The 14,601-nt window shown below is 35.9% G+C and overlaps 1 protein-coding gene across 1 annotated transcript; it reads left to right on the top strand.

The window, feature by feature from the left end:
* Window positions 1-3,866: 3,866 nt before the first annotated feature.
* LOC104441576 (tetrahydrocannabinolic acid synthase) lies at window positions 3,867-5,601 on the top strand. Its single transcript, XM_010054724.3, has one exon. The coding sequence runs from the start codon at window positions 3,882-3,884 to the stop codon at window positions 5,466-5,468; it is 1,587 nt and encodes a 528-aa protein (XP_010053026.2). The 5' UTR covers window positions 3,867-3,881; the 3' UTR covers window positions 5,469-5,601.
* The last annotated feature ends 9,000 nt before the right edge of the window (window positions 5,602-14,601 follow it).

Raw genomic sequence — 14,601 nt, 5'->3', positions numbered from 1 at the left:
CATGGAAAATGCTTGGCTAACCGTACCTTTAGCTTGGAAAACGGACAGTCAACCCTCAGCTAGACATTTTTCATGAGAGAAAGAGAGATTTGTGTTTTGCTTGGAGATTGCCACACACTTGTGTTGGAGAAAGGAAAACCTTGTGGCTAACCTTTGACTATCACACCATCCGATGGTGATGACAGCACAACTCTATGAATATAGGGAAATGCTTGGCTAATTGTATCATTAGTTTGGAAAATGGACGGTCAAACCTCAATCACACATTTTTCATGAGAGAGATCTATGTTTTGTTTGAAAATTTCCACGCACTTGTGTTGGACAAACTAAAATTTTGTGGCCATTTTTTGACGATCACACCGTGAGACGGTGATGCTAGCACAACTCTATGAATTTGTATATTGATTTTGATTCCAGAAGTAAAGAGTTAAATTTAACAGGTTTTAAAGTCATAATCAATTTGCATCTTCAATGAAGAGGAGCCGTGTGTGTGTGTGTATCAGATGTCATTTAGATTTAAATTTAAGTATTAGAAATTTAAAACTAAATGTTAATTTGACAGATTTCAGAGTTGTAACTAAACATCATCATCAATGAGGAGGAGCCAAGTTTATATATTAGATTTATTGTATCACCACATTTATATCTTGATAACGTTCGAAGAAAAAGCATTTTTTCTGAAAACCTAGAATAGCACCATTACTGTTTATCAAACATAAATTAATTCTAATTATGCAACTGCGAACAAAATTTTCCAAGGCGCTATGATATGAGTGGAATCACTATTGTGAGGGATAATGACACTACAAGTGTCATAATTTTTGTATGACGCTCATTTGAGCACCATAATTTTTTTTCAATCACTTGAGTGTCATGATTATTAAAAAATTGTTACTCGATTGCCATATCTTTTAGCAATGTTCATTCAAGTATCGAAAATTCGGCATGACATGAGATTTGTGATGAAAATTTTTAAAAATTTATGGCATTCAAGTGATTAATTAAAAAGTTTTATGGCATTCAAGAGATTGGGAAAAAAGATTACGGCACTTATGTGAGCACCATAGAAAAGTTATGACACTCGAGTGATTGAAAAATGTTATAGTACTCAAGTAAGCGCTGTATAAAAGTTATGACACTTGTGGTGTTTTTTTCCACTATTACGAAGATAGCATGTGATAAAAAAAATCTTAAATACATGTTCTTAAACAGTAGAGATGTGCAGTATTTTGGAGCTTAAGTTTCTGTCCAATAACCTAACATTAGAGACAATCAAAGTCTCTGATTTTGAAAAGCAATTTTTTTCTTTCAAGATAATGGATTATGTTGGATTTTATGTTTACTCTAATCAATTTATATGTAGCCATTCAATTAAAAAAAAAACTAGTTTCTTGCTTTCAAATAAAGGAAAATTTTAGTTTTATAAACAATTACCCAATTAGTCCTAAATCTATTGAAGGATATTAATTCAATCTTAAATTTTTTGCCACTTTAATCCTAAACCTTTGTGTAAAATTCCAACATAGTTATTATGGTCAATTTTCGCTGAAATCGTTGACATGACAGGTCCTGCCATCGCCAATGTCCTATGTGGCACATCGCCATTTCAGCAATTCCAATGAAAATTAGCCTGAATGATTATATTGGAATTTCATGCAAAGGTTTGGAATTAAATTGGCAAAGTTGAAAAGTTTATAGCTGAATAGGCATCCATAAAATAGATTAATAATTGATTGGATAATTTTCCCATCATGTGCAAGTGCTGAAAGGTGATTGGTTCAAAATTGTGAGGAAAAAGTTTACCATGAAAAGTATTTTGCACCAGAAATTTTTTTGGCCAATTGGCGTTGCTAAATCCTGTGACCAACATGGATACTACTTTCCACAAAGAAAATGGAGGACGCAAAATTTCCATTAGTCAAGTTCATCGTCTCGAGTGGAAAGACGTGAAAATTCGTACAGCTTGACGTGGGCCAATTTGATAGTTATCGTAATCTCGAAGCATACGAAAACCGGAAGTGGTGTCCATTTTGTAGTAGGCAAAAGATTGATCGAGAAAGGTTTGAAGCAAAGGTTTTGGATTCCAACCACACAAATCTAGATTGACCAAAAAAAAATAAAAAAGAGTGCACAAAGAAATTTAAAAGGACAAGTAAACGGCTTGAATATATCAAGCACCCTTGAATTTCCACCGCGTGACGTCCAACCTTTGATTAAAGTAGGGTCAACCTCATTTGTTGGTTCCATGAAGATCGCATCCTGTTTCTGTACATTGCATTCGTTCCACTAATTCTTGTAAGTTAGGAGAAAATTATTCAATCAGTTTAAAATTTATTGTATAGATACCAATTTAGTTTTGAACTTTTTAATTTTACCAATTAAATTCTTACGTAGAATTTCAATATAGTTATTTCGGTTAATTCTTGTCAGAAATCGTAGGCATGGTGGTTTAGTCATCGTTGGCTATCCTACATGGCACATCGACATATTAGTCATTTTTGGCGAAAATTAGCTAGAAGAATTACATTGAAATTTCATACAAAGGTTTATAATTGAATTAGAAAAATTGAAAAAATGAATAGACATTCGTACAATAATATTATAACTGATTGGATAATTTCTCCACAAAGAACAGATCCTGTTCTATACATTACATTCGTTCAACCAGTTCTGGTTGATAGGTTTTCCATTTTAAGGTTATCATTTAAAAATAAATGTTACAATGCAAATCCATGCTTTAAAAGTTGCATGTTCGTTGTGATTGGGTTCATGAAACATGAGCAAGATGTCAAAACTAACCTCTGATGACCAAAGACTAGCGATCTCTATGAAACCCATTTCATTTTCTTCAGCTTTTCCTCGTGCTGGAAGATGGATTCCGTGTGCAAACTATGACAAGTTATTAGAAAACAGATTTGACCAACTTTTTTCCTTTGACGACCTACAAGAGGTTACAGGCTGTCCATATGAGCCATTGAGATCTTCCAAATAATATGCTCACCTCCAAGAGAAGAAGGCCAAAATATCCACCTAATAATTGCTATAACAATATTCTCCTTTCATATTCAAATCTCGAAAAATAAAAATCTTCAAACCTAGGATTTGTCTTCATTGGATATGGGTTAGAGATGATTTGTAACTTCCATGAAAACCACACGGGGTAGTCTTATCAGTTGAAAGAACACGGGCATGCATCCCTGAATGAGGCTTATTAGAAGATTCGATTCTCCATACCACCAAGTGCAACTAACCACGGATTTGGCTCAATCATATTCGAGTATCAGCTGGTTCTTGCTGAATCCCTCATATCAGTTGGGTTAAAAAAATATGGTTTATCCTTCTTGATGCATGTTGAGAATGGGTGAGATTGATGAACTTGTTTGACAAGACGAAAGTGTTTGACATGTTTGTGGAAAAAGAATTTTGGGATAAAATACTTTACCACCACAACAAAAAGGAGTAATCCATCAATCAAGGATAAAGAAATTTAAGGCTTATCATCAATGAATTAGATAAAGAACCAAAGGACTTTAAGGTTCACCACCACTCTGAATTGAATGAAGAACTGAAAGAATTGCTCACTTGAGATAAATTCTCACATATTATCAACTCACAAATCCGAGTCTTACAATTGAGAAGCACTTCTTATTTATTGTAGCTACGGAACAAAGAATTAGGAAACATTAAACTAGAAAAACCATACTCAGCCGGACGAGTTTTATTAGTAAACTCCATCTAAGATGCCGTCTCCTCTTGGACCTTGTGCTCCCACGTCACTTGTCAAGGTGGTTTCTCTCAGCTATAAATCGGTTGTCTTTAAATATTAAGCCAACCTCTCTTTATTTTACATCAGCAAATGTAAGTAGAACACGGGGGATTCAATGGCAGCTAATCTTCCATTAATTTCCATAATCTTCCTTTCATTTTGCTATGTAGCTTCCAGCTTTGATCAAGTCTCCTTTCTCCAATGCTTTTCCCTTCATCCACTTCAATCCAACTCCACTTCCAAATCCATCACAACAAGAAAAGATCCAACTTACATCTCTCTTTTGCAGTCTTCCATTCAAAACCTCAGATTCTTGAACACTTCCTCACCAAGCCCACAACTCATTGTTACCCCGGTCAATCCATCTCAGATACAAGCAGCCATAGTATGCTCCCAGAAGCTCGGCGTACATGTGCGGGTGCGAAGTGGGGGCCATGACTATGAGGGCCTCTCCTACGTATCCCAAATGCCCTTCATCATAATCGATCTCAGGAACATGAGGTCGGTTGAGGTGGACGTCGAGAAAGAGAGTGCATGGGTGGAGACTGGAGCAACATTAGGAGAATTGTACTATGCAATTTCTCAAAAGAGCAAGGTTTTGGGATTCCCAGCTGGTAGTTGTCCTACTGTTGGAGTTGGAGGGCAAGTGAGTGGGGGTGGGTTTGGCACGATATTTCGAAAGTACGGTCTAGCAGCCGACAACGTGATCGATGCCAAAATTGTTGATGTTAATGGAAAGGTTTTGGATCGGAAAGCAATGGGTGAAGATCTTTTTTGGGCTATTAGAGGAGGTGGAGGAGCAAGCTTTGGTGTCATATTTGCCTGGAAATTTGTGCTGGTTCCTGTCCCTCCAACCGTCACTGTATTTGAAGTGGGAAAGACCATTGAAGAAAATGCAACTATGCTTTTGTACAAGTGGCAGAATGTTGCATACAAGCTTCATGAAGACCTCTTCCTCCATGCTGTGACAGGAGTTGTCACTTCATCTTCGAGTTTGGCGAACAAAACAATCAGCATCTCATTCGGGGGCTTGTACCTCGGCAAGATTGAAAAACTCCTGCCTTCAATTCAAGAAAGCTTTCCCGAGTTGGGTTTGACGCGTGAAAGCTGCACGGAGATGAGTTGGATTCAATCCGTCCTTTATTTTGCAGGATTCTCTCAAGACGGATCTCCCAAAGTCTTGCTCAACCGGACTCAATCGTCCAGATCCTTTTTCAAGGCGAAATCCGACTACGTGATGGAGCCTATTTCGCAAAGTGCTTTGCAAGGTCTGTGGAATAAGCTCATCGAAGACGAGACGTCTTACCTGATTTTAACACCTTATGGCGGGGTAATGAGCCAGATCTCCGACTCGGCGACTCCTTTCCCACACCGGAGAGGGAATATGTACCAAATTCAGTACATGGTTACTTGGGACAGTGAAGAGGAAAACAATCAGAAAATTAATTGGATGAGAGAGTTGTATGATTATATGGCACCTTATGTTTCACGATTTCCAAGAGCAGCTTATATGAATTATAGGGATCTTGACTTGGGGAGGAACTACGTCATCAATACTACTTATGCTCAAGCAAGTGTCTGGGGTTTGAAATATTTCAAAAGCAATTTTAAGAGATTGGTGAAAGTGAAGACCGCATCCGATCCGGCTAACTTTTTCTGGAACGAGCAAAGCTTTCCTGTGTTGTCTCCGGGAAGACGATAAGCGCAGGCCTATAAGTTGTATTAGGGATTAGCCCGTGTTCTGGGTTGGAACAACATCAACTATGTAATAAGTGTTCGACATACTTAGAACTTTTCAGTGACTAATTGGCAAAATATCTCGACAAGTTCAATCATTTGTGGTAGTACACATACATTTTGAGATATAATCCTAACAGCTCTTCCATCTAATATAAGTGAGTATATTCTTGATATATGTCTCCATTTTTTCGCCTGAAACATGAAACCCGAAACGGATAAAAGCATGTGAAAAGGGGATTTCTTGAAAGCTCGAATTTGCCGTCGTTTCCAAGTCCAAATTGGCTCTTATTCACGTACAGGATATCTTGGTGAATTCGGTTTCAATGTGGGTTCATGGCATGCATATAGTTCAAAGGGTGGTTTTTGTCTTTATTTGTTTCGTAGCTGCACAAAAGAAGTCCACAAACCGCAATATTCGGGGCGTATTCTTTGTGGATTTTACTCGGTGATCTGTGCAATACATCCAATTAAGATCGCTCGTCTTACTGAGGGCATGAGTGTTTGGATGCCGTGAGGTAATCTCCCGTGATTGATTTTACCCATCAAAAACCTGAGGTTAAACACTATGGGTTTAATTATAATATAGGACTAGGAAATATTTAATTGAACAATTGTAAATCTGTACTTCTTTGATGAATTAGTGGATTCTTTGGGGGAAATTGTTTAATTAGTCATAAATTTATTGAATGGATGTCAATTCAGTTTTAAACTTTTTAAGTTTGTCAATTTTTACGAAAACTCCAATGTGGTTCTCACAGCCAATCTTTGTTGGAAATTGCTCTCGTGGCAGTCCACCACATAGGATGTTTACTACTAACTGAATTACTACATAGTGATTTCTAACAAAAATTATTCAGAATGATTACATTGAAATTTTGTGTAAAAGTTTAAAACTAAATTGACAAAATTGAAAAATACCGATCATAAACTATTTTTGTTTTGGCCACTTATGAATAAATGTTTGTCCATTTGACTTTAGTTTTGGAAATTTACTAGGAAAATTGTCCCATCAGTTTTAAACCTATTGCATTTTTATTAATTCAATCCTAAATTTTTTAATTATGTTAATTGTGTCCCAAACCTTTTTACGTTTTGTTAATTGAATCTAACCATACAATTTTAGCGGAGAATCATTGATATGGATACTGGTCATCCTATGTGGCATGATCGACACAAACATAGATAATTTTTAAATTTTTATGATTTATTTTTTCCTTTTTTTCTTCTCTTTTCCTTTTTTTTTCTTATTGTAATTGGCAAGGGTTGCTAGGCCCTTGTCAATTGTTGGCAAGGGCCATGACACCCTCATTGATTGTAGGTGAGGGTCGCGGATGTGGGAGAGACTCCCAAATTTGGGCTAGCCCGAGCAAGGGCCGTGACACTCACTCGTGGCTTGCGAGGGTGCCTAGCCCTCGCTAGCGGTTGAGGAGGGCACGATGACCCTCGCTGGTCAAAGAAAGAAGAAAGCAAAGAAGGAAAGAGAAAGATAATAATAATAATAAAAAGAACTAAAAAAAGAAATAATTTGAAAAAAATTAAAAAATTATTAAAAAATTATTCACATTAGTGCTGACCATGTCACATAGGATGACTTGTGTCTAAGTTAGTGATTTTTGGTTTGATCAAATGAATTTAATTAGCAAAACATGAAATTTTTAAAATTCAATTGATACAATAAAAATGTTTACGATTTAATTGGCAAAACACAATAGATCTTAAATTTTTCGATGATTTTTCCTAATCGAATGGGTCGTGTTCCTTATGTACCGAGAGTGGAAGGCTGTGAAAAGAGAACATGTTGCCAATGATTTAGTCTAAGAGCTTGCCATAGCACGGATGTTGGGGAATTTTTGTTTGTAATTTATTTTATTTGTGATCACATGATAGACCGGACCAATCTAAATGTAGAACATAAAGTTGAGATTTGGAGGGCAGGATTTTTAATTAGACACCTTTGTGTTTATGTTCAAAGTTGACGCTGGGAAACACATTAGTGACAATATATATGGCTGGCATCTAACAATTCGAAAAGTCTTTTCCTCACTCTTCTCTTTTCTCTATTTTCTTCTACCTTCCACTATGGGGAGGGTTTGAGCTAGTCTCGCCCTCCCTTACATATGTTTTAATTTTCTTTGAGGTTTTTTTTTTCTTTTTACCTCTTTTTTTTTCTCTCGATCTAGATTTGAGAGTTGTGCTCTTTCGATCTAGTTCTAGATTTGATAGTTTGAACTCTCAAATCTAATTCTAGACCTGAGAGTTTCTTTCCTGATTTAAATTTGGGAGTCTAGTAATGTTTTCGGGGATTCGATATTGACGTGCTTTGTTCGTGTAAGGTTCTTTGTCTTCAATTTCAATGATGATCACACGAGTTGTGGCGTCTTTGCTAAATTATGATGATTTGCTGTTCCAAAGGTTAGATTTGTGTTTATTCAACTTATTTTGGTTGCCTCTGTACGGCAATGGTGTAGAGAAAGCCGAACCTAGGCGTGCAACGCTAATTGGTAACGGTGTAGTTTTTGGGGAAAGAATATGTGGCATGTGCTCATCACTAATGATGATATGAGATCTAGTGATTGGTCGTCAATTATTTTGTTTGACAAATCCGTTCTTTTGGAATGCATATATGCTTAACCCTATTGGTGCTTTGTTGATCCTCCTTATTTTTTGGATTTGGCTTTGCTTTGTAGTATTCTGGCCTTTACTTTGCTTCGGTTTGCTTTACCATGAAAGTCTATGTATTTTCATATATCCTTTTAAGTCATGAATACAATTATTTTTCTGACCAAAAAAAGAAAAAAAAACTACAGAATTTAATGTATAGAATCATAATGCGATTGGTCAAGAGTAGAAACCCATTTCATGATTTATGGATGGCTCGAGCAAGACTTTTATAACCACCTTCATGCCCCCACCCATAACTTGACCCTTGAATGTTTTTGCTAACTCGATAAGCCGGTATATGGAGCTGCCGATTCTTTAAAGGGAATAATTTAAAGAGAAATATTGCTAAGATTAGATCTCAGGTCGGGTTGGCTAGGTTGATTATGAGTTGGGTTGTTTTTTTTTTTTTTTTGATTGGAAGGGTTTGGTTGGATATAGATCACTAAAGTTGTATCATAAGTAAATAGATCAAAAGATGTCAAATGGATCAATTTGGGTGAGAGCATTTTTGGCTTGACGTAAATTCAACCTGACTCACCCATTTGACAGGTCTATTCACATGATCTCTTCGTATGACTTGGGTTTTATTATTATTATTATTATTATTATTATTATTATTATTATTATTATTATTATTATTATTATTATTATTATTATTATTATTATTATTATTATTATATTGAAGAGTATATTGGTCTTTTCGATGAGGAAGGCTTGCGCGCGAAGCCATTCAAGGGTTGAAAAATGGTCCCGCAAAATGTTTTACTAACAAGGTTGAAGTTTGATCTGACCTCACTCGAGGCTTCAGGGAAATCCCTTATGATGTTTTGAAGATGACAAAATAAATCAAAGGCTACTAATATTTATGATGGTTGAGTAATAGACCATGCAGATGATAGAACATGTAAAGGATATTGTCAAAGTACGAAGACGGCGAAGACTGAACGTAACATATGTCCAAAGTATATTTTGAAGATTTCCAGACTTCTATGTCAAAGTCTGAAGACTGTCAGACTCGAGACTCAAAGTCTGAAGACTGCCAGACTCGAGACTCAAAGTCTGAAGACTGCCAGACTCGAGACTCAAAGTCTGAAGACTGCCAGACTCAAGACTCAAAGTTTGAAGACTGCTAGACTTTAGTGTCAAAATCTGTTCTATATCGAAGTCCGTCAACTCGACAAATTCCAGATCGAACGTGAATGCTGAACCAGAAGACAGACTCTATGCTCAAGCCGAACCGGGTACAGACCTTAAAGCTAAATCTGTTCGTAAGCAGATATGTTCGGACCAGTTGTAAAGTCTACGTGACTCATATGGTAAAGTCTACGACTCGAGACTTTACATCCGCATTCAATGAATCGTAACTCAAGCCCAATCATATAACGGCTAGTGATCTGGTTTGGATTCCACATCAAGATTGATTTGATTGACTCAATCTATTTGATTGACAATTGGATGTTGAAGACAAGATCTTTCTATACGAAGAAGCTTTACTTATGGAAACCAAGATTTCGTTTGTATGGGCGATCGGAATCAATTTGGGATTTTACCTTTGTCACTCAACGGCTACCAAATCTTCTAAATACAGAGCTGTCTAATGGGTATATTGGAAGACGATTCTCCGGGATACTGTCCAACGGGTAGTTTGGAAGTGGAGGAGTATTTAAGGAGATCATGGACCGATGAGCAAGTAAGAGACGGAGCGTAGAATTTATAATTCCAAAGTCCGAGCGACTTTTGATCATATACTTGTCTCTTGAGAGCTTAAACGTTTGTAATCGTGAGAGAAATACCAAAAGAGTGACTTAGTGAGATAGTGTGATCTACTACTAAGTGTTTGCACTCGAAGTTGTAATCTCTTGTTGATTGCATAGTGGAATCCAGCCAAGAAGGCTGTTATCGTGGGAGAGTGGATGTAGGCTTGGATTAAGCCGAACCACTATAAATCTTGTGTTCTTATTCTCTTCCCTAACTCCTTTATTTTGTTCATACTAGCACTCTCAATTGGTATCAGAGCCAAGTGCTCAGTTTATAAAAGTGTTTTTACTTTTGAGCTAAAGATTCTTTATGGCTAGTATGTTGGCACCAGGACTTATGGAAGGGCAAAGCAACACAAGGCCACCATATTTTGATGGAAATGAATACGACGTATGGAAGAACAAAATGAAAGCATTCCTAAGATCCAGAGATCTCTTACAATGGGATGTTGTGGAAAGAGGAATCAACCCCATTGCTGCGTCTACATCAAATAAGAATGGCAAAGACAAAAACACCAAAGCCCCCGCTCCTATGTCTCGGACGGAGTTGTCCAAAAGAGAAGCGCTTGATGCAAAAGCTATTTATTATTTATATTGCGCTTTGTCTCTTGCTGAATATAACAGAATCTCTTCATGTGAAACAGCAAAAGAAGTTTGGGATAGACTTCATGTTACATATGAAGGGACCGATCGTGTAAAAGAGACAAAAGTAAACTTCCTGCTCGGCAAATATGAATCCTTCAAGATGAAGCAAGGAGAATCGATTGGAGATATGTTTAGCCATTTTACAGAAATTGTAAATGGTTTAGCATATCAAGGTCAGCAAATTTCTGCCCCAATGAAGGTCAACAAACTCTTGCGAGGTCTCTCAAAAGATTGGAACCATGTCAAGACCTCAATCCGGGAGACTCAAAGGATTATGCCACTCACCGTTGATGAATTAATCGGCACTCTTCAATCCTATGAAGTGGAGCAACTTAACGATGAAGATCCCGAAGGTAAGAAGTCCATCGCTTTAATATCTAATGCTGTTTTTGATGAAACAGACTCAGAAAATGACATGGACGACGAAGAACTTGCTTTTATGATCGAGAAATTCAAAAGCTGAGTAGAAAAGGAAGGAAGTTTAGTGAAAGAAGACAATACAAGCAGAATGGCCAGAAAAGAACAATGAAAGAAGATGGTGTGCAAAGAAATATATGCTTGACGGCACATTCAGAATCTGAGTCCGACTCGATACGACTCAGAATCAAAGTCGATTCAGAACTGCACTCAGAATCCGATAAGAAAATCAAGGAAATAAAGGAAAAGAAGAAGTTGGTAAGGAATGTTTTTGGGCACATAATTCTCATTATGCTTGAAATTCGATATATCATTGATTGATTCATATTTTATAATGATCATATTTTTGATTTGCTTTATTGAAGAAAGAATTGTGCGATTTGTGATTCGAGATTTAATTTGATACGTGTGATCATTTTTTATATCATGCTTAAAGACAAATGAATTTATTTGGTTTGATTTTATACTCTCAGATTTATCATATTTTGCCAAATAAAAATCTGTTTTACGTGATATTAATTTATGATGCAAGATATTATTGTGCATTATATTCTTTTTTTGAATACTTTGTTATGATGAATTAAGAAAGAATATTTGATTATGGAGATTTCATATTTTACTCTAACGTCAAGGAAGGATCCAAATGAATGGATACCAAAAGGGAAATGAGTTGATTGCAGGAAATTCTTTAAGGGATGAATGATTGCAAATCTATGCAAATCATGATGCGATCAGAAATGCATCTCCTGCGAAGATTGGTAATGTTTTTTTAATCAATGGTATATTGCAAACATATACCATGGGTAAGAAAATATTTTTATCATCCCGCCTTGCAAATCTCTACGTGCATTTATTATGATTTTGGATGATTGTTTATATATTTTGTCATAAATATAAGATATTGCAATTTTAGCACGTGACAGAAATATTTATTTTCCTTTTGCAAAATGCATATCTGAAATTTATGCTCAAGGAAATTGCTTTGATCTCGAAATATATTACTGCATATTCATGGATATTCTTGATATATTCTTAGAAGATTTATTATATCTAGCAAGTTTGATCCGCAAATCAAAGGAAGATATTACGTGACATTTTTGCAAAGATTATTATCTGTTATATAAGAATTTGTAGGTCACAAAAGAATCTTCCATATGGATTTTGGAAAACTCGATCAGAAAACCATGAAAATTTTATTCTATCTTCTGGAGGTTCAAAGATTCCATTCCTTATGCAAAATTTTTGCAAATTGTTGAGGAAATCCCTTATGTGTCGTACGGAAGGGGGAGAAAGCAAATCCAAAAGAAAAGGAAAAGAATCGTGATCATCTAAAAAAAGGCAACAAATTGAGGGGGAGCATTGATTAATTATGGAAAAATCTTTTTGGATTGATTGTGATCTTATTATGGATGGAAGGAAAGGTAAATGTGTCAGAATTTATTCTAAAAAATCCGGTTAGTGCATCTTTTATTACCTTTTGTCATTAAACAAATCTCTTATTGATATTATTATGACAAAAAAGGTACGTACATTTTATGATGCATCCGTGATTTTTATTGAATATTTGCTGATATATAATCGAAGTGAGCTATATTACATATCTTTAATATTCGATAAAAGCTGATTTTTGGAAATTGTGATTCATGCAAGATATTTGTTATCATTCTCTACGTGAATCCATTATTATCGCTTTTTGATTATGACAAAAAGGGGGAGAAGTTATGAATATGCATATGTGCTGATTGGTTAATATTATATTATCTATGGCATAATATTGAGCTGCGATTATTTTCTATATATTATTATGCTCAATTTATTTGCTATCTTCTGATATCATTTGATTTAAATTAAAAGCATGTTTACAAATCTGCATATTCAGATATTGTTTTGTCATCATCAAAAATGGGGAGATTGTTAGGGAAATCCCTTATGATGTTTTGAAGATGACAAAATAAATCAAAGGCTACTAATATTTATGATGGTTGAGTAATAGACCATGCAGATGATAGAACATGTAAATGATATTGTCAAAGTACGAAGACGGCCAGAAGACTGAACGTAACATATGTCCAAAGTATATTTTGAAGATTTCCAGACTTCTGTGTCAAAGTCTGAAGACTGCCAGACTCGAGACTCAAAGTCTGAAGACTGCCAGACTCGAGACTCAAAGTCTGCAGACTGTCAGACTCGAGACTCAAAGTTTGAAGACTGCCAGACTTTAGTGTCAAAATCTGTTCTATATCAGAAGTCTGTCAACTCTGACAAATTCCAGACTGAACGTGAATGCTGAACCAGAAGACAGACTCTATGCTGAAGCTGAACTGGGTACAGACCTTAAAGCTAAATCTGTTCAGAAGCAGATATGTTCAGACCCAGATTGTAAAGTCTACAGACTCATATGGTAAAGTCTACAGACTCAGACTTTACATCCAGATTCAATGAATCGTAACTCAAGCCCAATCATATAACGGCTAGTGATCTGGTTTGGATTCCACATCAAGATTGATTTGATTGACTCAATCTATTTGATTGACAATTGGATGTTGAAGACAAGATCTTTCTATACGAAGAAGCTTTACTTATGGAAACCAAGATTTCGTTTGTATGGGCGATCGGAATCAATTTGGGATTTTACCTTTGTCACTCAACGGCTACCAAATCTTCTAAATACAGAGCTGTCCAATGGGTATATTGGAAGACGATTCTCCGGGATACTGTCCAACGGGTAGTTTGGAAGTGGAGGAGTATTTAAGGAGATCATGGACCGATAAGCAAGTAAGAGACGGAGCGTAGAATTTATAATTCCAAAGTCTGAGCGACTTTTGATCATATACTTGTCTCTTGAGAGCTTAAACGTTTGTAATCGTGAGAGAAATACCAAAAGAGTGACTTAGTGAGATAGTGTGATCTACTACTAAGTGTTTGCACTCGTTGTAATCTCTTGTTGATTGCATAGTGGAATCCAGCCAAGAAGGCTGTTATCGTGGGAGAGTGGATGTAGGCTTGGATTAAGCCGAACCACTATAAATCTTGTGTTCTTATTCTCTTCCCTAACTCCTTTATTTTGTTCATACTAGCACTCTCAGCTTCCCTTCATTGAAAAAAAATTAAGATGAGACGGCAGAATTAGGTAGTGCTAATCGCAAGTTTTATAACGATGCCAATTTCCAAAATTTAATAAATATATATAGCCATGGCCATTTGATTCTGATGATCCCGAGAAACCCCAGAATTTTTAAAATAGTTTGGCAGGAAGAATGATGCCAACATACCTCGGACAAAGAAGAAATTAAAGTCAAATGAATCTGTCTAATTGACATAGCGGATGATGAAAATACAATAAAAAAATAAAAAATAAAAAATAAAGTTTGTCCGAACGAACTTTGAAAGTGAATAAGAGCTCGCGTGACTACATGAACTTTACCAAAATAAGATAAACCGAACTCAGCCGACTAAGTATTTTTACAACAGTAAAAGTGCCAAGAAAATCATTACTTTTGTATTCTTTATACTTAGAACTCTTGAAAGTTGTTTATGGGACCAACATTTAGGACGTGTGTATAACAACCATTTTATTTCTATTTCAGAACAATATTTCTATTTAGACGGAAATCT

The sequence above is a fragment of the Eucalyptus grandis genome, chromosome 5 (genome assembly GCF_016545825.1).
Source record: "Eucalyptus grandis isolate ANBG69807.140 chromosome 5, ASM1654582v1, whole genome shotgun sequence".
Classification (NCBI taxonomy): domain Eukaryota; kingdom Viridiplantae; phylum Streptophyta; class Magnoliopsida; order Myrtales; family Myrtaceae; genus Eucalyptus; species Eucalyptus grandis.
This window is presented reverse-complemented; position numbering and strand designations above follow the sequence as displayed.